The sequence below is a fragment of the Tribolium madens genome, unplaced genomic scaffold, assembly GCF_015345945.1.
Source record: "Tribolium madens isolate multiple individuals breed KSU strain unplaced genomic scaffold, Tmad_KSU_1.1 Scaffold_97;HRSCAF=244;Tcas5.2_LG3a, whole genome shotgun sequence".
NCBI classification, from domain to species: domain Eukaryota; kingdom Metazoa; phylum Arthropoda; class Insecta; order Coleoptera; family Tenebrionidae; genus Tribolium; species Tribolium madens.
The window spans coordinates 5,320,933-5,344,774 of NW_025401069.1; the positions used below are offsets into that span (position 1 = coordinate 5,320,933).

At 28.3% G+C, this 23,842-nt stretch overlaps 1 protein-coding gene across 1 annotated transcript in view; it reads right to left on the bottom strand.

The window, feature by feature from the left end:
- The window catches only part of LOC123014643 (adrenocorticotropic hormone receptor-like), a 29,896-nt gene extending 9,743 nt beyond the window's left edge, over positions 1-20,153 (bottom strand). The window contains 1 exon segment of the mRNA XM_044413853.1: positions 20,083-20,153. Within this exon segment, the coding sequence (XP_044269788.1) occupies positions 20,083-20,121 (39 nt within the window). The 5' untranslated portion in view covers positions 20,122-20,153.
- Between the last annotated feature and the right edge of the window lie 3,689 nt (positions 20,154-23,842).

Genomic DNA, 23,842 nt, shown 5'->3' on the forward strand with positions numbered 1-23,842 from the left:
GATTAACTTTTACCTGTGTTCAGAGTTATTTTAAATAAGGAAATACTTTTAACTTTTGAAGTATAAAAGAATAGAAAAGCTGCTCAAATAATTGAAATGTTGCTAATATTTAACCTAATTTCTGTTCGAAATTTAGTGCCACGGCATTTCATGTGCCTCAGGCGCAACATGGTTTAGTTGCTAATAAAGTAATAAAACACAAACTTTTAAATGCACAAAAGATGCATGAGTTAAGAAATGTAAATTTTTCTTCTGAAAGGAGAAGTTTATTCGTTATAATTTTGTTCGTTACCACTTTTGTAGGTGAAAGCCGCAAATACGAAAGTGTGCAAAATTATATTCATTTACCTTTTAAGTTTTCTTCAGAGTTATATTGATTGAAGTTGCAATCAGGAAATGATGTAACTTTTTAAAAAGAAGGTAGTTCAAGCACAGAATTTTAGAGCTTCCACAGCTGACAAGTGCGATGCATTTTATATACTTACATTTCATAAAGAATTAGATACTTAGGGTGCTTTTAAATTAAATCTAGTAGATGCAATGGGTTTCTTCAAATTAATTGCAGAGAACTTTTGAGTATGGTTTTATGTCTTGCAGTTAGCGGGAATTATTTTAAAAGCATAATTAAGTACATAATTTTTAAATTTACTAGTAAATTTGCAGTAATGGATGTTATTGTTCACAAATGTTAATATAGTAGGATACATGAGATAGTGAGGAGTAAATTCAATGGCATTAAAATGAAAATAAAATATCAAAACTTTTGTAGCAATCTATTTTGTATGTGCACACCTATACTACATGCAATTTGACCGAAATAATCAAATTTGTGCAGTGGTCAGTAAACTTTCTACACAAATCTATTTATACAAATTTAAATGAAATTGTTGCCGATGGAATAAATCAGTTTATATTTATGAACGTTTTGTATGCCATTAGAGACAGCGAATACTTATTTGTATTAATAGATATTGTTATCTACATGGTGAGGGTATGATAAAAATATTTTTTTGAGAATATGTATTTTATTGCTGTTTTACTAGTTTTGTAGGAATAGTGTGTTTTAGATAGATATTCGAGATCAAGCACAATCTTCAATCAACATATAGTATCATGAAATATACATAAAAGAAGTCTATTTATTTTCTACTAATTATTTTATTTTCATAGGTAAAAAGGCAGTACATTTGAATTTTTTTGTTAATGATTGTTTTATTATTTTACAATAAAATTTCTTTCAGAATTAAAAAAAAACTTTTAAATATTGAATTATTATAGGTAACTTTAATATTAATTTGTAGATCTTTATACAGTACGATTAAAAAGTCTTTCTATCAAGTATAGGTTATTATTATTATTTTATAAAAATTTAAATATTGATCTAAGCAAACTGAATTATTCTATGAAATGTTTCAAAACATCCTAAAATGAGATGTTGTTGATGTTTATTCATACAAATCGTTCACCACGGTTTCCTGTCATAATGTATGTACATAATATAACGTTTTATCCACAATCACAGGCCCAAATTATTCCAAACTTAATTAAAAATTAAACTGACATTTAAACGTCACGCCAAATGTGCCTTCGGTTAAATGTAGTAAGCTGTTACTCGGTGCGCTGGTTATTAACAGTGGATTAAAGTTACTTATTCCACTAGTGGATAAAGTGGTACTTTATACGCATCTAAGGTGTGGAATAAAGTCTTTTTATAGAGTGATTGTGGATAAAAATTATTTTGGCATTTCTACATTTTATCTTTCGCACGTTTTAAATTTCTACGCCTGCTTGACATAAAGCACTTTTTTGATCGCACAGTCGATGTAAGGACGTGCTTAGTGGTCTTAGAAGTTTTCTTATTTGATAAAATAAGTTACAGCAAATGTAAATTCGAAAGTTTTGAGTTGCTAAAAGTCTCAACGGAAATACTAATATAATTATTAAAACATTTTTGTTTTGTATGTTATAAATTAACACCCTACAAAATTTTGCCTATTATTTTAAAACCAGCCTGAATGTACAAGTAATTGCGAATACGTCATAATTTTGATTTTTTTAATTAATTTTAATTAGTGATAACTGATAACTTTTGTTTAGTGACAAAGGAACGCTAAGCTGGGACATGCTGTAATACCTACATAATATAGTCGATATTTCGAAATGAATTCTGCTTTAAGTGGCAAATCCGGCTATACAAAATCGGATTAGGAATTTCTTGCCTAAAAGAATTATACCTTTTACTTGTAATGAAGTGAATATTTTTTTATCCATTATAACATCACAGTCACTTGGTGTACATACGTATGTGTTTTGATGAATTAAGAATATCAGGAGTTGTTTTAGTTCGAGTTATATCTGTCTAATATATATTATGTCCTTAGGCTCAATATTGGCTTCATCAACAGATAAACGTAATCATAAGTTTAAAGTTGACTAAAATGTCACAGAGTGATTTTTTAGTTTTATTAGCAAAACCAATATTTTGATTAAAAAAGTAACTAAGAAAACACCTCCGATGTTCAAACATTCAAAAAGGTTTTCTGCATTCAGGTGTTTACCCAAACACTCAAACAATTTTTATTTGCAGTATAAAATAAATATTTACTTTATTTTATGATTTCTCTAATCAGAAATCTTTAACCTATGGTTCAGTGATCGGGTAAAATGGTTTCCAAATCACAACGAACTGGAGAAAATCGGAAATAATAAGAGTGAGGGTTTAAATGACATTCGATTTTTATTGGAGAATACTACATTCACGGTTTCGCTTATACCGGGTATTTTGCTTGAGTTCTGTGAACTTCACGACATTGCTTTTGTGTGCTTAACTAAAGAGGAGGATGTGAAAAGCAAAACTGCAATTTAGACTTTTCGATGGAAGCTTTATGTGGAACGTAAAATGTGTTAACCAAATTCGTTGTTTATTTTACAAATAATTTTTATATATCTACATAAAAAAGACGTGATCATAGTGGTGCTTTTATCTCTTTATTATACTGGAGATGTTTAAGTGAAACAACAAATATAATTTTTAAAGTGGAACAAATCCTTTTGTGTTATTTTCCACTTTCTTTGTCTGAATTGGAGTTTGTAGTGCTGATTTAACTTGGTAGAACAATTTCACACTAAATATTGCATTTTATGATCACATTCTTTCAAAATTAGAATAATTTAAAAGCAATTTAAGGAATCTATTGTTTTTCGGCAACATTCAGATGCTACGCTTCATATTAGAAGATTAAATTGTGTAGTTTAATTCCGGTGTATCTAAGAGTTTTATTTACATATAACCAGCTGTGCTTTATTTGGTATAAACAAAAATGACACGTTTTTTAGCAATAGAATACAAGATGTTTAAGAAATGCATTAAAAATTTAATTTGGAAGAAAATACCCTAAAAAATTTAAATAGGATTATATTAAATGATTATGTTTATTTTATGGTTGGTTCAACGAATTGTTTAAGAAATTTAGTATTTTAGCCCGGCGCATCCACCATTTGTGAGTATTAATTTTTATTATGATTATTATGCTGTGTTCTAAAATTTTAGTTTTACAGTCGCAATTTTTAAGCAGTTACGTACACGCAATAGAAATTTTATATGTTGTGGAAATAAAGGAGAAGATTTCTTTATGGTTTAGTATAATATAATAATAAATATTATAACATAATTTAGTTACCCAAAGTGATTTTTAAATCAATTGTGTATGTATTTTTACATTTTAAAATAGAGCACACCAGACAGGGTTTTTTCTTTGTTTTAGGACGCCAGACTCATTAATGTACTTTGACTAAATTTATTGATTTGATAACTCGTGAAAAGAATGCTCTTTGATATTTGATGGATAACAACTTTTAAAAGATTTTTAGTTGCTGAAGGTCTCAAATCAATGTTTAGTAGGGCTATTTTGCAGCCTACTTAAAAATACAGTGAGTCTCATCTTCCTTCGTCTAAATGCCTAATAAAAATTTAATGAAGGCATAAGTTCATACAAGATGTCAGAATGAACGCGATCTTGTTTTTTATAGCCTCATCACAAAATGAAAGTCGTTCCTTAAAGTAGCATTAGCTTAACTCTAAGAGAAAAATAATCCTTCGGGAGATTTGCTACAAATTGGGTTCAACCTTTAGTGTGTTTTTTATGCAAAATTTTCAATTTATACAAATATTGTTGCTTACTACTTATATAATAAAACCAGGTGGTAATATTGGATTTGTGGGCTTCTAAATATGAAATAGCTGACTAGAAACATGATTCAATTAAACAAATCTCTTAAACATGAATACAGTGCAGGAACTGTGAAGGTTTCGTTTTTGAACGTTATTATTGTATCAGTTGATTACGCATTTTACATCTAATTTGAACGTATTTTGTTCTAGTCGTAAACAATTCAATCAGCATTCACTGCATGCCTGCTACAGGTTTAATTATGATAGAATCAGTCTCAGGATTTTTGATCATTTATAGTATGAAATAAGCCTAAATTAAATTAAATTGTGCATTTAGCTGATTGTGAATTGCGTAGAAAATCCTAGGTACTACGTATTAACTTTATCTTTGATGACAATAGCTTATTTTAGGTATGCGAATTTTAATTTTTTTAGGGCTAATTATTGATACGTATGTACTTTTCAACGCTAATTTTAAACACGGCGGTTTTTTCTGTACTACCAATAAATAAAGAAAAATATGTATAGCAAAACTATGAAAAAAAATCTGGAATAAAAATTGTTTGTTTCTACGTTTTTTACAAAAATTTATTTTTTTGTATACGCTCGCGAAAACAGCTGTTTTAGGGACTCATTTGAGTCCCTAAAATGAGTCTTTTCCGGACTCAATAAAATAGTACGCAAAACGGTTATTTTAGGTACTCAGTCCCCAAAAACAATTTTTGCGGACTAAAAGATAAAATATGGTAACGAATTTTTTTTAATTAGTAAGAGGTGTGAAACGTGTTTTGGGAGCTTTAACAAAAAAAATTTTGTATGCACCACGTACGTAAAAGGTTTTAGGTGACTCCTCTCGGCTCCTAGTTCGCCTCGTCATTAATTACGATTTGTCCCCTAAAACCCTATTTTGCGTACTTGATACATAAATAACTATTAAACTTTAACATAAGTCGAACAAATGTTTGAGGATCTCAAGCCCCATTATTATTTTTTATCGAATTTCACATTTTGATGTCTTGGAAGTAAACAAGCGACTTGTCGGATTAATAATTTTGTAATCTGTTCATTACATTGAAGCCGCCCCCATTTACAGGTAATTTCTTACAGATATATTCAATTTAACAACATATTCCTATTTGTGGCTGTATTTTTTCCCACATCCCGTGAATTAGTTCAATAATGATTTGTTCTATTAGGTCGTTATTTCAAAGAACGACTTTTTGGAAATTCCGAATTACATATTAAATAACAAACTAACCCAAGCCGAAGTTTTTTTCAAAAATATTTCAGTCACAGGTTTATCCATATTTTGCAAACATTATTCAACCAGACACTTTACATCGAGTAAAATAATGAGCCGGTATTTCTCTCTAAGTCTATTGTTTCTCATCATATTTGTTACTGCTACAATATGGATTAATATTGCGTATTTATAACAAGCTTGTTTCAGTTTTGAATTTGTAAAGAACATGTATTATCCATATTGTTTGAATTAAAAATTTCTAACGTACAGATTTTATGTTAACTTTGAAAAATATACATTTCACGTGATCTGTCGGTTGATGTAAATTGTTAGATTAAAACAATTCAGTTGAGTGTGCACTCTAGAAAGTGTAATCAACTAGCAAAAGCACAACATGAAATACACAAACGACTAATGCACGATTGATTGAGATAAGGATTGCGAAATTTTTACTTACTACTATTACGCGTAAAACTCCAAGGTGGTTTAGATACGAGTAAACATGTTATTTACTCTAAACTTTATACGTAGGTATAATAAAAATTATTTGAAAAAGACATTTTTATTTTTAAATATGTACTAAAATATGGGCATGGTAAAGAATACTCTGCCAGTTTCGTAATTATGTAAATGATGCAATTAACACAGAGTTAACGCTGTATTCCACTTTTAACTTTTTAATGCTTTAAAAGAAGATTAAAATTAATTTTACAGTCTTTACCTATTTAAATACGTTTCTCGTTAAAAAAAATCACTGACGAGTCATTGTCATTATTAATTTATTTTTAGCAAAATTAACTTAAAAAGTTTCATTTCTTATATAAACATTGAATTCAACTGCAAATTTCGATGTTCAATTTTTGACTCAATTTGTATGCTGTGTAATGTCTGGAGCTGTTAAACTAGCTAAAATTTTTGTTTGTCTTTTTCGTATCAATTCTTCGGAACGAACGGAGGCGCAAATATTTTGTTCTATTTTGGTATCTTTGCAAAACTGAACATTTGTCGTAAATTTTCTGAAAATACCAAACTCCTTTCATTTTTATTTTTGAAATATAATATATCATCAGTATTCAGTAGACATCTTCTTCTTAAAATTGTGGCAGCACGCCATTATGCATAATATAAATTAATTGACTTATGATTCAGTGTTTGCTATATATTTATATTCTCATATCTATTCATTGAGGATTGTTGTTTTAAAAACTAAGCATTGAGCTTAAATTCAATGTTGCATCAACAAAATGGCTGTTGAAGTTTTTTTAAGTTTGTTGTTTCATGTATTTTTTAGCACAAACTTAATAAGAAATTTATCTAAAACTCAATTTACTTGTTCTAGAGTCTATGATAGTATATATGATAATAAAGGGTTTCTAGATGTGTAGTAAGAATTTAATAACATTTTTCTTGTAAGTACATACTCGGTACTCGTGTAGATGCTTCAAGATAAAATACACAAAATATTTTCAGATCTTGAGACTAAGTTATGTTTCATTTAAAATATAAAAAGAAAATGTAACTCTGAAGGAGTCTTTGTCGTTGATACCAATACAAGTTGTAGATGTCTTTACTTGTAACTATAAAATGGTCAAAAAACAAAAAAAAAACACTTCTTATTAATAAAATACAAAGTGTCAGCTTGTTGGAAATTTAATTAATTGTAATTCCGAATAGTGACAGTTGCGTTAATATTTTTTATAAAGTTATTAACTTAACCTTAATTAACTTTTTAATTCATTATTATCTTTTTGTTTTACTTATTCAACGTACACTTGCCCGTTATGTCGGTATGAGTTGTGCCACGTTATTCGGATTTAATTTAAAAATGTAAACTTGAAAAATGAATGTGTAAATATGTATTTAATAAAGTTACGTGCCCATGAAATGATTTACCTTTTCACAGACCCTGCATTTACATAAATCTGCCACTTAGAAACAAAACAAAATTTGCAGGTTGTTGTCCAAATAAGGTACACCATGATGTTATCATCTGTGTATATATTTATTTATACACACCACATGGTGTTTGCATGTATCAAAAATATTATAAACGTTGTTGTTTGAACAGAGCGATAGACATGATACAGTAGCGGTAATATATATGTTTAAAATTTTAATTAAAAAAAAATTAATGAATATTTCCACTTGTAACTGTTAGACGCTTTTGTATAATTTATTTTTTTATTTGTACAGTTTTACTATTGGATAACTTTTTAATAAATTGGATGACACTAAGAACTTTAAAAATTACTCCCTCCCTCAAACTAGTATATTGTATACATAATAATAAAATAACATACATAATATACTAGGAGGGTTGCCCAATAAAGATTTATAAGTTGTTTAGAATATGTAACTTTCTAATAAATCAATATACCTAGTAGCCGATTAGGTGTAATTAAATGAAAGTGCACCTTTGCAGTATGAAATAATAAAGCCTAATAAGTTATAAAGTACAGTTGCGGAATTAAAATTTCGGGCAGTATTTTTCTGTCACTTCAAAAAGTTCACTGTAAACTACCTTTTACTGTCATCATGACTGAGTTTTGACCATTAATCTTTTCTGTTGGTGACGCTATTTTTGAAAGTAAATAGGTAAGTCAAAACGATAAGAGTAAAAAATGAGGTTATTAATGTAAGGGTTGTTTTACAGTTTACATTATGAAAATGACAATACTGCCCCAAATTCTAATTCCCCAAATGTACGATGAAATTGTTAAGAAAATTTATTTGTTTTCTTGAAATATGTTTTTTTTATATTCATTAAAAATGTTTAACATTTGACTTTGTTTTTTTAATAGATTGTCTAACTACAATAGAAATTGGTATCTTATAAAATAATATTTTTCAGTCTTTTACAAAACGACGTAACCAGTGATTTTCTAAATGGAGAATATTTAAAAACATTTTACAATAAGACAAAAACTTATTAGGCCTAAAATTTTCCGTCATATTGTGAAAACTCTGCATTTATTCATTCATTTACAATTTGGCCAGTCGTTTTTCAAATGACGGCGTTTTATAAAACGACTAAATTTACAATTAGCCTACGACATATACATAAAGTGAGTTTCTTGCAACTACAATATGCGTTGTAGTGTTGTTGTTAATTATGTCGGCATGTGGTATCGTAGAACTCTTTGTACAAGGAAAACATTTATCTGAATGGTTTTATATCTTCTGTAAGCCATCTAACAAAAAGTATTCATATGCAAAGCAGTATTCATAGTAAAACTATTAACCCCCGATACTTGTTAACCTTTGGTTAATTTCATACTCGTAGTTACAACATACATGAAGAAATACACACCACAGTAACGTATATGATACGCTGTATGGGTAACAGTTACTAGCTTAATTTTAATATAAAGTGGATCCTTTTTAAGACTTTTAAGACATTACATTTTAGGATGTTAATGATCCACATTATTAGATAAATATCTAAACGTTTAAACAGGCACTTAGATTTTTTTTGTTCTAAGGAATTTATTCTGTTTCATTTAGATGTAATCTTGGTAATTATTAGAAATAAATATAAATTAAACAATATTTGAAAAAAACTAATTTTTAATGTTAGATAAAAAATGGTGGTGTTTTTCGAATACCTAGAGACGATGAACATTTTCTTGACAAACCAAATTAAAAACTTATATGTATTCCAATTCTTGTTTAGAATTAATAAGAATAAAAATAATATGTAATATGTTTTTTAAATCGTCCTGAAACTGTAATTATACTCTTCAGTAAATCAAAAGTTGATGAAATTCTATTTAATTTCGAAGTTCTCAAACTCTAGAACTTGACGCACATACTAATGTCCTTCATTTCTACTATCTAATTACGAATAGTATTTTTATAAAAGTTTGGTTTTCCCAAAAGTCAAATTTTAAATTGAATTTTTTACTAATAAAACACTAATTCATTGCTCTAAATTTTTATTCTTTGAGATAATTCTATTTCACAAACAACGAAGCTTTGCATTCTCCGCTTATACCTGTAATTTAAATTCATCCTTTTGTTCTTCTTTTGTATTGTTTGATGGATTTTATTTATTACAAGGCCATTTAGTATTGCATAGTTACAAAGAAGGTTTGTTATAACAAATTTTGGCCAAGAATGCCACTAATGAATGGAATACAGCCACTGTGATCTTTATTTTAATAATGACCGTTTTTTTCATTTTTTGACCTAATACTTAAAAATGCAATCAATCTTGTGAAGTGGCGTTTTGAGATCAGCAAATTGAGTGAAGGTCACGATTCTTGCCACTATTTATAAATCAATTAAGCACTTTATGAAACGTTTTCAAGCTTGCTAAAGGAATTGCGACCAGTCTGAAGAATTAAGATAGTTGTCAAAGAATGTTTGGTGGGCATTAATTTCTATTAGTTTGAATCAACCACATTGAAATAGTAAGGCTTCTTAATTTTATCATTGCCTGGAAGTAAATTTATGTTAAGGAATGGAAATTTTTGATGTCGCAGTTGCAAAACAAATAAGGAAATCTGATTCTTGTATGTCAAGTATTTGAAAAATATTCACTTCACTTCAAGATCGACACATTATTTTTCTATCCACTGGTTTATTCTTGTCACTAAAATGGACTGTAATTGAGTCCAGCATTAACTTAGGTCCTTCAGGGAGAGAGCCTGTCACTCGACCGCATTTTAGTAACCCTTTGGTGTACAATTTACTCACTCAGATAGACGAAATACATATTGATAAGTGTTTCACTGTATCTTAATTATCTTTAGGTTGTTTTAACCAAACGTACATTATAGATTGGGAGAGAATCATTAAATATTTCACCTTGAATATAATATTTTTTCAAACACAAGTTTTCTATCAAAATCTAAATTAAAACCATTCTATAAATTTTTCAGTTCAAAAATTGCGTTTGTTCTGGAATTTCTGAAATTTACTGACATATCTCAGGTTGTGCGTCTAATTCCAGTGCGTTAATTACAAAAGAAAATTTTATGACGGAAGCTTGAATGTTTTTATTAATATAATTTAGTATGCTTGCGACATAGTTATTAGTTTTCAATTTTTTGTTGTATATTATGTTTAGTCAAAGTTTTGTATGTAAAAATATGTTTAGGTATGAGTTTGCAAACTGTTTTTTTGCTTTGCTTTAATAATGATGTGATGTCAATAATAATTTCTAGAATAAAAAGTCTTAATGTTCATAAAATTGTATTTTAACAAACAAACACCTTATAATATAAAAAGATTATGTCACTAAATGGAAATCCATTATATAGGGATACGGCGTACGACAAATATAAATCATTTCAGAAAGGAAAAACGATTTTTCTTTTTTCTTTTTCTGGGACTCTTTAAAAAATCTGCCTAAGAGCGATTGCTCTTTTACAAGATTTATAACCGAATTTTCGAACTGATGAACCGGTGAAGCTAAATTACAAAGTTTAATCGCTGTATATTCTCAACCAGACAACGTAATTGTTTTCTTTCAAACTGAATTTCCAAACAAGCTTAATTAGTTTATAACAAAAGCTGTTTCAGAGGACACCCTCCTCTACTATTTGATTGATTTTTTTATTATAATAAGTGACGTAACCTTGAAAGCAGCTCCTATGATTGACGGTTTTTTCATGACAGGGAAGTAGGCAATTTTACCGTTCTTGTTGTCAAAACGTCTTTGTCACTTCGGACATTAATCATAGGTCTTTGTACTTTGCATGAAAAATAATGCGTTGCAATAATTTGTTTTTAAACGATATTTTTTCACGAAGGCGCAATGGAAATACACAATTTCTGTGTGTTCATGCATGTGCATTTTTAAGTGATCAAAAACTTTTTTTCAAACGCATTTTAATTTAAACGTTTTATGACATGCATAGAAAACAAATAATTCGATAACATCTGCATCTAACCAGAACATCATTTATTCTCTATTATTTTTCATTAACAGGACAAAATACCTTTTTGTAGATTTACACAAATTGTAAAGAAAGGTTCGTGTAAATAATTGCTGTTCAGCTAACTTTTTCTTCATAAAGTTTGTAATTAACATAAATTGTGCTAGTTTAAAGCGAAAATTAATTAATTGTAAGCTATCTAATTCAAGTACATGAAATTGGTTTCACACACAGCAATTATAACTTCTATTCAGGTTGAAAACAGTTGCGTATACTTCACCTGTTATATGCCTAGATATTTCCACTTTAATCTCCTAATAATATACACAGATGAACAGAATTTATCATCTATTCATTTCATCGCTTATTACTATTAGATACCTTATCACTAATAGGTACATTTCGTTGTGAATTATTAAAAAGGCAATATTATTTTTCTTTTAATAATTAAACGCTTTATAGTATTTTAATAAAAGAATTACATAAAATTAGATACTAAAAAATAAAATGGAAGTTCAAGGTCAAAATTTTCTTAAGCTACACACTTGGGCTGAAACATTATAATTTTAAGGAATCCTCATTTTCCGATATTCCATTATCATGAAGAAGCTTGTTTCTTGATCATACGGAAATAAGAACAAGCAAAGCTTAGAATTACGTAAAAATTAAAATAGAAAAATTGCGGCCTTTGTTTTCCTTTCCTTTTCCTAAAATAATCACAATAAATGTTGATATTGTTATGTTGTCGACACTTGCTTTGCCTGAGGATAGACATTTTTGTCGTATGCGAGCTTTGAGCTGCAAGTTCCAAACAGATAGCAGAGTTAGAAATTAATATCACTGTATTTAGCTCCAGGCCGAAGATACGCTCTTATTATATAGATTGTAGGTTTTTTTTTGACGAGGTCATTAATTTTTTCTAACTAATGTTATAGTTTATTGAATAAATACGTAAATACTAAAAAAAATACGTGAGTGTACTCAACTTTTATGCACAACGAAGTAACCTTGATAAATACACTGATCACTTTTGACAGCATTTTGACATTTATTGACAATCTACGAACAGCTGGTGTTTTAATTAGTAAATCTTGAGTTTATTTATTTAAATTGATTATAATGTGCTCGTTAACGGAAACCAAGAGGACTACAATACATTCAATTCGATTTGTATACAGGGTGCGCCAGAACTCGCGCCCCAGAGAAAAATGCCATATAAGGTAAGATACCAGGAAAATGGAAAAAATATATAAAAATAATTATCTATAAAAATTTCGAAGTTATGAGAGTTTCAATTTTGCACTTTGACTCGATTTATTTCTGTTGGAAAAATAATTTCCCAAGTTTTTTTGCTACAGACTATTAGAAGAGGAAACAAGGAAGCTGTATCCTAAATTGTATCTCTGTATAATCTTATCTGTGGCTTTTATTGGCAAAATTTTTGTACTTTTATTAAATAATCGTGAAAAAAACATATACAAAATCATCAGTGTCATTAAATAGACATAAAAAATGTCAACTGTCAAAAATAAATGTCAAATTTTTTTGACATATAGAATTTTTTAAACATTTTTTTCATGTTCCTGGTATCATATCTTACTTGAATTTTTTTTTTTTTTTTGGGGCGCGAGTTCTGGCGCACCTGTATTTAAAACAACACAAAACATGAGTGTTTGCATAGTATTTGGTTAAATAACTTAAAGGTATAAGAAAAATACTTTTATTTTAAATTTACTAATAAAAGGTAATTACAAATCTATCAGACATAATCAACTCAGGTGGAAACATCTGCAGACAACGTCAGTAGAATGTGGAAATTGTATCCAACAAGATTCGTTCTTGCTCAAAACCAAAGAAAGGCCAAAACACATTGTATCACAAACTCCTATCACTGAAGCACAAAATTAAATTTGTGATTGTTAACTAATATATTAAGATGAACCAACCTGGCGCCCCAGAGAAAAATGCCATATAAGGTAAGATACCAGAAACATGAAAAAAAGTTTAAAAAAAAAATATCTATAAAAATTTCAAAGTTATAAGATTTTAAAATTTGCACTTTGACTTATTTATTTCTGTTGGAAAAATAATTTTCCAAGTTTTTTTTGCTACAGTCTATTAGAAGAGGAAACAAAGAAGCTGTATCCTAAATTGTAAGTCTGTTCAATGTTATTTGTGGATTTTATTGGCAAAATTTTTGTACCTTTACTAAATAATTGTAAAAAAAACCATATACAAGATCATCAGTATCATTAAATAGACATAAAAAATGTCAAATATCAAAAAATAAATGTCAAAATTTTTTAACAGATAGAATTTTTTAAACATTATTTTCATGTTCCTGGTATTACTTGAAATTTTTCTCTGGGGCTGAAGTTCTGGCGCAGCCTGTATAACCTTTAATTTCAATGTGACAGAAAATACAGCACTGCCACCTTTAAAAAATAAAATAAAAAATCATGGCTACAAGGGTCCAACACAACTTTGGTAAAACCTCTAAAAACCCTGTTTATCAAATTCTACTATCAACTGAAATAGAGTATACTTATTGTTTTTTCGCTTCGTTTTTATATTTGTAATGCAATAAAATGTATTCAAAACCGACAAACAAAGCATTAACGTAAAATACTATGTGTGAAAAATGTGTTTATTATTTGTAACGTGTGTTCATTAAAAAAAAACTCACAGTAGACGAACGTATGTATACCTATGTAACGGCCACTAATGACTTTTAATTGTCTGTCATTTTGACAAGTGGATAAATGAATTAATCAAAGACATGCAAAGTATTTGTTAAATCATTCTTGAGTTTTTTTTTTAATGAACACACGTTATTTCCCTTCCTCACGTAATAAATTGTGCATCAACAAAGTGTAAATTTACTTTAATTCCACATCTTGTATCGTTTATTGTGTAATCTCTGCAGACTTGGATTTAATTCTAAATTTTAAGAATATTTACTCTCAATATCCTGTGTACAACGTATTTTTTTGAACATAATAATTTCTAGGGGTGTATATGATTTGGTGGCATATTATAGGTGTGAGCAAATTGAAATTATATACTGAAATGTGTCAGTAAAGTTGTTAACAACGATTTATATTCGAAAAGCGTTTTGGAATACCTATGTTATTGACATTTATGTATTTATTTTTGAACATTTTAAGTCTGAGATTGTTCGAAATGTTGCTGACTCCGACTTTTTCTTTTCTCATACAAGTAAAAGAATTTGATTTACACAACATATCTCTAAAGGCTACGCGTGTTTCTCTTATTATTAATGTTTAGTATTTCTGCCAATGCGTGGGTGTAAATGTCGAACCAAATAGTTATTACAGAATTGTGTAACAATTAAATCAAAAGCAAATTTAAATTTGGTCCAGCGACAAGTAGTATAAATAAACACTGTTGGGTTTCAACGTTTCCGCAAAGTTATTGCCATTTTACAGTTTCTTGTAAACCCCAATTAATTTAGAAATTTTATTACCTCTATAAAATTAAACATGACCTTTTTATACTTTATGATAATAATTCTATGGTATAAATAGACAAGTATTTATTTTTAGTAAGTTGTACTCACTATTCTTCCAGTTATCTGGTTCTACTATAGAGTAACTAATGAGCGCTATAATGAAGCAAAATTAATTAAACCACTTATTGTAAAATAATATGTGGGTACCTATTTATTATGCTGAAAGTGGTAAACATTGAAGTAACTTTTGCTTTCGTACATGCTTACAAAATTAAGTTTAACGCAATTAACAGCAATTATTTCTGGCCATATAATTAATGGAATTTGAAATACAACAATATCATAATTTACGTTGTCAAGAAAAAAATGATTATATGTACACAATGTCACAATGATCACACTACTCGTATTACAAAAAATCTCCAATATCTTGTGCTGAGAAATTTGAAATAAATTGCAATAAACATTTGTGAGGTTTTTAAACATAAAATATATATGAAGTAGGAAAATTACTGACTAAGCAAGGAGACAAAGAGACTTTTCAGCTTCCAATTAATTAACGTAAATATTTTTTATTGTTTTGGTAATGAATATGGTGTTCTTGTACACTACTCGTACATCCAGAATTGGACAGACACCTACAAATAATGTAGTCTTTCTAGAGTTGGTATACGTAAAATTTATGTTTCTTTATTAACGTAATAAAGAATTTTATGGAATGAGGAAAGCCACAAATCACTAGCACCTACAAACAAACAACGCTAAGACCTTCTTTTTTAGAAGCGCAGAAACAATATTTCGAGTTTTTAAAAATATTTCAGATAGATTTCAGATAGATAGATAACGTGGTTTTAGCATTCCAAAAATGTCAAATCAGTTACTTTATTAGTGTAACTTTAGATCTGGGGATTTCTTTCAAATGTTCCCATATTTATAAACATTGTTACTATTGTTCTGTAAACTATTTTTTTATCAAAACTTCAATCTAGCTCTAATTATGAACAAATTGATATACACACATAAATTGGCAGAAATAGTTTTTTCAGAAATAATGCATTTCGGAGTTAATCTACATCGATTGTCATTACTCATTATTCGTTAATGTCATGTTATAATAGAAGGGAGTGGAAAAGACACAGGACAGGTTGACAAGTGTATATTTGAAAATCTAACGAGCGCAGCACACGAGAATAACACTTTTGTGTCATAAAAACGAATGTAAATGCTAAGAGAAAATGTACGGTTTATTTCCACGTTACAACATTACTGTTATTTATTGTTAATATGAATCTAAACATAGTTGTAACCTTATGTTTTTTTTTTGTTTTTTATGACGGAAATATAATTGAATTCTAAAAATAAGAATAATTGAAGGAGGAAAAATATAAATTAATCAATGGTGGGAGAAAATATATTTAATATTATTCGTCTCTTCAGGAGTCACTTGAGTATTATATGGCCTGTGTCGAAAATGTTGGCCAAGATTAAAGATGCTTGAATAAGAATTACATCGAACAGAAATAAAAATAATTGAGTTATTGGACATTCTTAAATGAAGTCCATGAAAACTCCTGGTAAAAATAAACTCTTCATACGACAGCAAAAATAGTTTTATTTTACTATATAGAAAACAACTCTAAATAAATACAGAGTGTTTCAGTACTCGGGCCCCAGAGAAAAATTTCAGGTAAGATAAAATTCATGGAAAAAAATGTTTAAAAAAACTCACATTTATTTCTGCCATTTGACATTTTTTATGTCAATTTATTGTTACTGATGATCTTGTATATCTTTTTTTTTACAATTATTTAGCAAAGGTACAAAAATTTTGTCAATAAAAGCCACAAATAACGTTAAGCATAGTTACAATTTAGGGTACAGTTTCCTTATTTCTCTTCTAATAGCCTGTAGCAAAAAAACTTGATAAATTATTTTTCAGACAGAAATAAATAGAGACAAAATGCAAAATTTAAACTCCCATAACTTCGAAATATTTATAAATAGAATTTTTTAACATGTTTTCCATGTTCTTGGTATCTCACCTCACATGGCATTTTTCTCTAGGGCGCGAGTTCTGAGACACCTTGTATTTAGCCGCAATAATGAGAAACTAAAGCTTTTTGCATTCAAAAAACAAACAATTTTAAAATTTGTTAAAATCTGAAAATTTTTTGCACTAAGCCCTGAGAATAACGCAACAGATTATTTAATTATTTAAAAAACATTTTTTACTAGTATTATAAAATCGTTACCTACCTTTGTATGACCACATATTATGTCTCATGTCACGCCTATCCGGCCTTTTTGAGACACTCGATATGTATCGTGAAAGTTATTACGTTTTGGCAAAATTCTCTGAAATTCTAATCCACTTAATGAGCAATTATGTTTTTAATTTTAATTAATGGAACTACAACTTTAAATATTGACACACTAGACAAGCTACAGCTTGTTAAATTAGACAAACACTAAATCTAATGTGTTATGAAATAATGGAGTATAATAATTTTAGCATAAACTACAGTGCGCGAGCACGAAATTCAAATGTTTGTATAGTTACACTTTTTACTTTTTTTACTTTAGTAAGTGTTTTCTTAGGATATTACTTTCTTTTAAAGCAAATTTAAAATAAAGGGCTGACTATAGGATAACTACATTACAGAAAATTCTAAATAATGGTGGTGATTCTCATTTCAAGCTAATGCGGTAGGTGCTATAACGTAAACTTGTTAGTCATGTGGGATTAAGGTTTAAAGATTAGGTATTATATTAGTTTAAGAGCATAAAATAGATTAAAACGGTGGGAATAAGAACAAATGTTTAGTTAGGATAAGAAAATACGACTTACATATTATATTTAACTGTGGCAATAATGAAAGTGACACAAAAATTAGTGGGAAAATTAGTGCTGTAGTACCTATTTGTTTTTCCTGATATTTTATTAGTTAAACAAATAATAGTAGGAAATGTTACACTGTAATAATATTACCACAGAATGCAGAATTAAATCAAATATACACTTTTAGTTTGCCTTGTTACACTGTAATATATGCCTACAGAATGAAGAATTAAATCATATACACTTTTAGTTTGCCTTGTTTGGATGTTTAGCTATAAAAACTCAACAGTATCTAATCATTTTTTGCAGTAAGCAAATGAGTAAACAAATAAAAAATAAGGAGGGTACTTTTTATGTTTATGCTTACTTTGGGCATACCTACAAAATATTTTTTCAGTAATTTCTTTTTTAGTCTTATTTTTTTATGTTTTCAATAACGAATTGTTCCTGTTTTATTCATTACCTACAAAAGATACAATCAGAGTTTAAGTTTAGGATGTTTAATTTTTTATCAAATCCATAGTAGGTATATTCAATCGTTTTTAGTTTAAAATATCATTGGAACTCATTGCTAATTTTGCTTTGTAATTTTTATTTAGACTTTTTTTTATTTAGCTAAGATTACAAAAAAATCAATTCTTAATTTAAAATTATGCACACAACACTATTTTAAACAGTATTATAATTATAGACATTTGCATTTTTCAATATCTAAATAATCACATATTTTTAAGCCACTAGAAAACAAGACGTGGGCAGTTACTCTTGTCAAATAATATAGTGAATTATTATCATCCTCAATAACTGAAGTTGTTTTAGGTTTCATTAATTACACTTTGACACATAAATCAGAGGATATTTATCAAGTGGAAATGTACTAGTCATTTTCAATTTGTCATACTTTGGCAATTTAATTTTCGTTTAGATGTACCAATTTGGATTCAAATAGCTAATCTAGGCTAAAATCCAATCTAATCAAATTTGTATGGCTAGTAGAGTTGCCCACTGGTTTGATTAAAGTTAGCCTTTCATCAGCGTTTTAATTTTATAAAGAATTTATTTAAAAAAACCTGTTTTTTTTTGAGGTTTTAGGGGTTGACATATCAAAATAGAAAAAACAAAAGCAAGTTTTACTGTTGTTTTGTTTGCTATCATTTAGGTACATTTTCAAGAATTCTTTAGGTAATTCAAGAATTTTACATGCATTTTTACACATAAGCTACTTACGTTTAAAATACTTTTTTTCAGACGCACGAATTTTTCAGTGAAAATATTTCGCGCTAATCGTCACAAACTAGGGAACGCGCTGAAGTAACAAGTGAGTAACGCAGAATTACAGTGCCGACGCTCAGCGTCCAATTCCTTGACGTGTGTCATCCTTGCGCACGCCCAACAATTTTATACATTGGAAATAGTCGACAATATCACTTCGGATTTATCTTGCTTTCTTGACTACTTTTAAATTTGTTTATCGATTCAATAGACATATTATGTAAATTTATACTTTCGTGTAATCGCTGTCAATGCTTCCTTGCACTACATTTGCATTCATTCCAGATTCAGGGCATTTTTCAGCTGAAAAATATTTCATAAAAATATCCCTTGGCTACTCTGTTGTTTACATGTTGAAAAACACCTTAAACGATTTCAAAGTTTATTTTCGCTTAATGTTTTTTTTTTATTGTAGACAACTTTATTTTGCTAACATTTTGAAATTCTGCCACGTTTTTCGGTAAATCTGAAAGTTGTAGTCTAGAGATAGTGGAAATTTTCTCTGGAGACATATATTAATCTAGCCATAATTATAACTCGATTTTGTAGACGCTAAATAGTTTTAAACTTCAGAACTATGTATGCTTCTTATTATAACATTTTTATTTTTATTCTTATTTTTTGTCTAGGTTTAGTTTTAAGTAATTTACTGCATAATGAAAAACTTCTATAAAATATTCAAATTAAAATGAGTTTTGTAGAAAGCATTATTAATTAACACAGCAGATAAAACAACCACAACGACTAGAGAAGTTCTCTTTTTATTAGAATGTTATTTGACTTATTTGCACTTGATTTCGGTTTTAACGCAAATATTTTATCAACTAAAACTTACGCAAGAAAGTTCGCTTAATACTATTTTACGAAAATTTTACATTACAATCTCCACAAACTTAGAATTAATTTAGATGGTAATGAAGAATAATAAAATAATAACTATGCAAATAAAATTAGGCCATAATATAGACAGTATAATTTAGGAGATAAAAATTGTTTTTGGGATTTGAAAAGTGATTTTATTTAGTGTATTTATCCAATATAGTATTATCACCGCTTAATAATTGAACAACAACTACGACGATTTTAAATGAATAAAGTATCGTATAACTCACGAGTGTCACGAGTGAGCTAAGATATCACTCGTCAGTTTTTTACCTCACTGATATTTAAAAAAGACAGGTTTAGTTACTTCTATGAACATACCTTGAAAGTGCTTCCGAGCATGAAAGATTTCATCGACATTAAGAAAGGTACTAGCTAATAATTACTTTTTGTTATATTTGATTGGGATTTGATCATATCCGTATTGTTTACATATTTGTGATAGCAACGATAACAGTCTAGACCGTTTTAAAGCCGTTTACGCATGTTTCTATACAAAAGACAAACTCGGAAGGCTACTCACGTCAAGTTTAACATTATGATTTTGAATAATTATAGTAAAATCTTTTAGTTCACAAAAAGTATACTAAACGACACACGATACAAGGCCGACACGCAAATAACACACTTGGTTGATTATAAAATCTTGTTTGTTATTTGATACATATCGGATTTATGACGTTAATAGTTAAGGTACTATTTTTTAAAAATAAACAGATAATTAAAGATGTCAATTTAGGCCAAATGTAAAATAAAAAATCTCAAAAAAGTTTTATATGGCACACGTATGTTATTACAAAGTCAATTTAAAAAAGGCTTCCACACGCCCTAGATGCTTTTAGACGAAATCTTTTTTAAGTGATTTATTTGTAATATAACACATTTGTACCATAATTGGCTTTAGTGCTTTAAAAAAATACTTTTGTATTTTAATTACTAGAACGAACAAAACATATTAAACCGTATAAAGTACAAATAAAAGTAAACTTGAAATTGATTGTATTTCAGACAATAAAAAATGTCAATATCAATAACCCTCAAGTTTCTAACGAAATCAACTCTCTAGAATTTGTATCATCAATCAGTCACCTATGGATCTAAAAAAAATTGACTTTTTTCACAGGGGGATTTTTATAATAAATATTAATTGTCGTTATAAAAAAATATAATTTTGCTAAAACTTGATTTTTAATTACTCCACCCATCAATCTTTATTAAGAGAAGACAAATTTGAATACTTTGCAAAATTGCTTCTGTGTCACTAATTTTGTTTGGCTGGAATTAAAATTAAATCCAGAGATTAATAATTCTGAAAACAACGGGACTGTCTCATCCGAATTCTTCTTACCGGTAGACGACAGGATAGTTTCCTAGCTATGAATTATTTAATGATGAATTTTAATTATAGAAGAAAAAACAAAATTCTTCACTTTTTACAATGTAAATTACTTAATTTGAGGAAAGATATTCAATTAAGAGGGACAAAATTATTTTTTTTAAGTACAAATAAATAAATTTAGCACGATTAATGCAATAAAATACAAATTAACCAATATGTAAATCTATGATCTAAGAATCTTAACATAAAATTTAATATTACACAAAGAATTGTTATGTTGTAGTAAAAATTAATTTTCGCACTTTTTATACAGACTTTCTACGTATACATAACACAAGGCGATACTGATGAACAATTTTGGATGTCATTCATTTAGATTTTGGTAGCTTTACTGGCATCATGAAGCAACAAATTTATTTCAAATTTGAGATTTAATTATTATCATTAATTAAAACAATATTAAATGTTACAATAATAAAAAAACAATTTAGTATTCTCCACTTTAATTTTATATGATGACGTCGTTCTTAACTACGAAATCATCAAAGTATTTTTTATTTTTTTCTGAATCTGTTGTTTTCATCATATCGTACTTTGAAATCTGAAAACATTCAATTTTCGAATAGAGCGCAATCATCACAAGTCAACATGCAAATCACGGTTATTCATACACATACCCACATACGTAAAAAGTTATTGAAAATGAAATCCAGCCTGAAGGATGAAAAATTAAATTGTTTCGTTTTTTATACATATTTATTCTACTCAGTAAATAGACACTAGCGTTTTACAACCTTTTAAAATATGTTTTGTTTTCAGTTTTGTAAAAAAAAAATATAGGGATTAAAACTGCGTGCAGTTTTGTTGCTACAACAAGTGGGACTTTTTACGTCCGTGATTTATACATATTTAGTTCAAACTACTGTAAAATATACAATAACAGCATTTTGAGAATCTAAGAGATTGATTACATGCGAGTGTGGGAATATTTGGAGAATACGAAAGGATAAAAACTAGCGCTTGCATATTTTTATTTAGTTTCCTCAATGCAAAATTTACTACATTTATTATTAGAATATTCCCCTAGTGAGTATTAAAAATTAGTTATCTACAGATAACTGTGTACAATCATATTCGTGCAAACATAGCTTATAGTTCATTTAAATTAGAAAATATAAATTGATGTTAATTCTAAAAAAAGGCAATAAATACGGAATTATCAAGCTACACTGTTAACTTACTTTGATGTAATTTTCACTACTAAACCAGTTCCAACTATATCAATATATTCAGCACAGGTGCAGTGAATGGCGCTTCATCGCAGATGAAGACGTTGTAGAAGTACTTTATGTCTATAATTTTCAACCACCTGTGCCAAGTAAACAATATTTAGGATATAAGAAATATTTTCTATCTAATTAAGACTTTGTCTAAAGTTAATTTTAAGGTTAAATCAGAACATTTAGTGGGTTTAACTAATTCATTGAACATGAACATTTTTGTTTTGTCTTTATCTGACCTTGGTGTATTTCATTTATGGTTGATTGATGGGTTTGTGCTTGGTGAAAATTTCTAAAATCTTTCTCCGAATTTTATTAAAACAGAAATCTTAGAAGAATTCCAAATAATGAATAAAAAAATTAATGTACAATTTTCTTTAATGTTTTATTAAATATGTAATTTTTAACATTTAGTACACATAAATGTACTGTTTGAAATTTAATTTTTCCCACTTTTATACATTCCAATGTATGTATAATAATATCTAAATTACATACCCAACATAATGTACAAGTATAATAGTACCTATAGACTCCATTTCATTCAAATTTTAAATGGAAGTCCTCTTCAATACCAAAATAAATGATGCAGCGGCAGATTAGAAATAAGATAATGTAATATGTAATGTGGTGATGATGTTGGATATAGTGTTTGTTACAATTATGGCACACATGTGCTACATACCAGGTGAAAATATGAAACTAAGCTTTTTTTACTTACATGACTTATACTTTTTTTAAAAACTAATTGGCGCATTATAGAGTACTATGAAAATGGATTTTTTTTCTTGGAATCATAAGATTTGGGGAATAAATAGCAATATTTCGAAACAAACAAAATTATCCGTATTTCTTTGATTTTAACTAATTATTTTAGTACATATTTTAAAATAAAGATTATTGATAATAACTTCTACCCAAATAATATTACTGTTACTTACTTTTTATGCAATAGGTTTATAAGAATAAAGTCACAGGTTTTTGCATTTATATTTCATAATACATTATTCAGTGACTCAAATACCTTATGAACTGCTCAAAAAGAAAACTAAATTTTAAAAAACAAGTAATTGAATTTTGTCCGGTACGGCTGCTGCGCTGTCTGTCTAATATAGTTTGGCAAATTAAAGCGCACTTAACATTATTCACTTGGACATGGAATTAACTGTAAAATCAATAGTTTACATTATAACTAGATATGTACATATTGTTTTAAAAGAATGGTTATGACATTTTAACATGATTTAAATCGACTAGGGGGCCTACCACCGACTCGTGTGAGATTTCTCACTGGTGACTTTTGTCACCAAAATGACGTCATTTTAATGAAAAGTGCTAAAACCCTACTATTGACGCGATGACTTTTCTCACCGGTGACAAAACTCGAATGAAAACGCGTGAGTTTTTTCGAGCGCTTTATTATGAGTGAGATTCATAGAAAACTCGTGAGATTTGACATTTG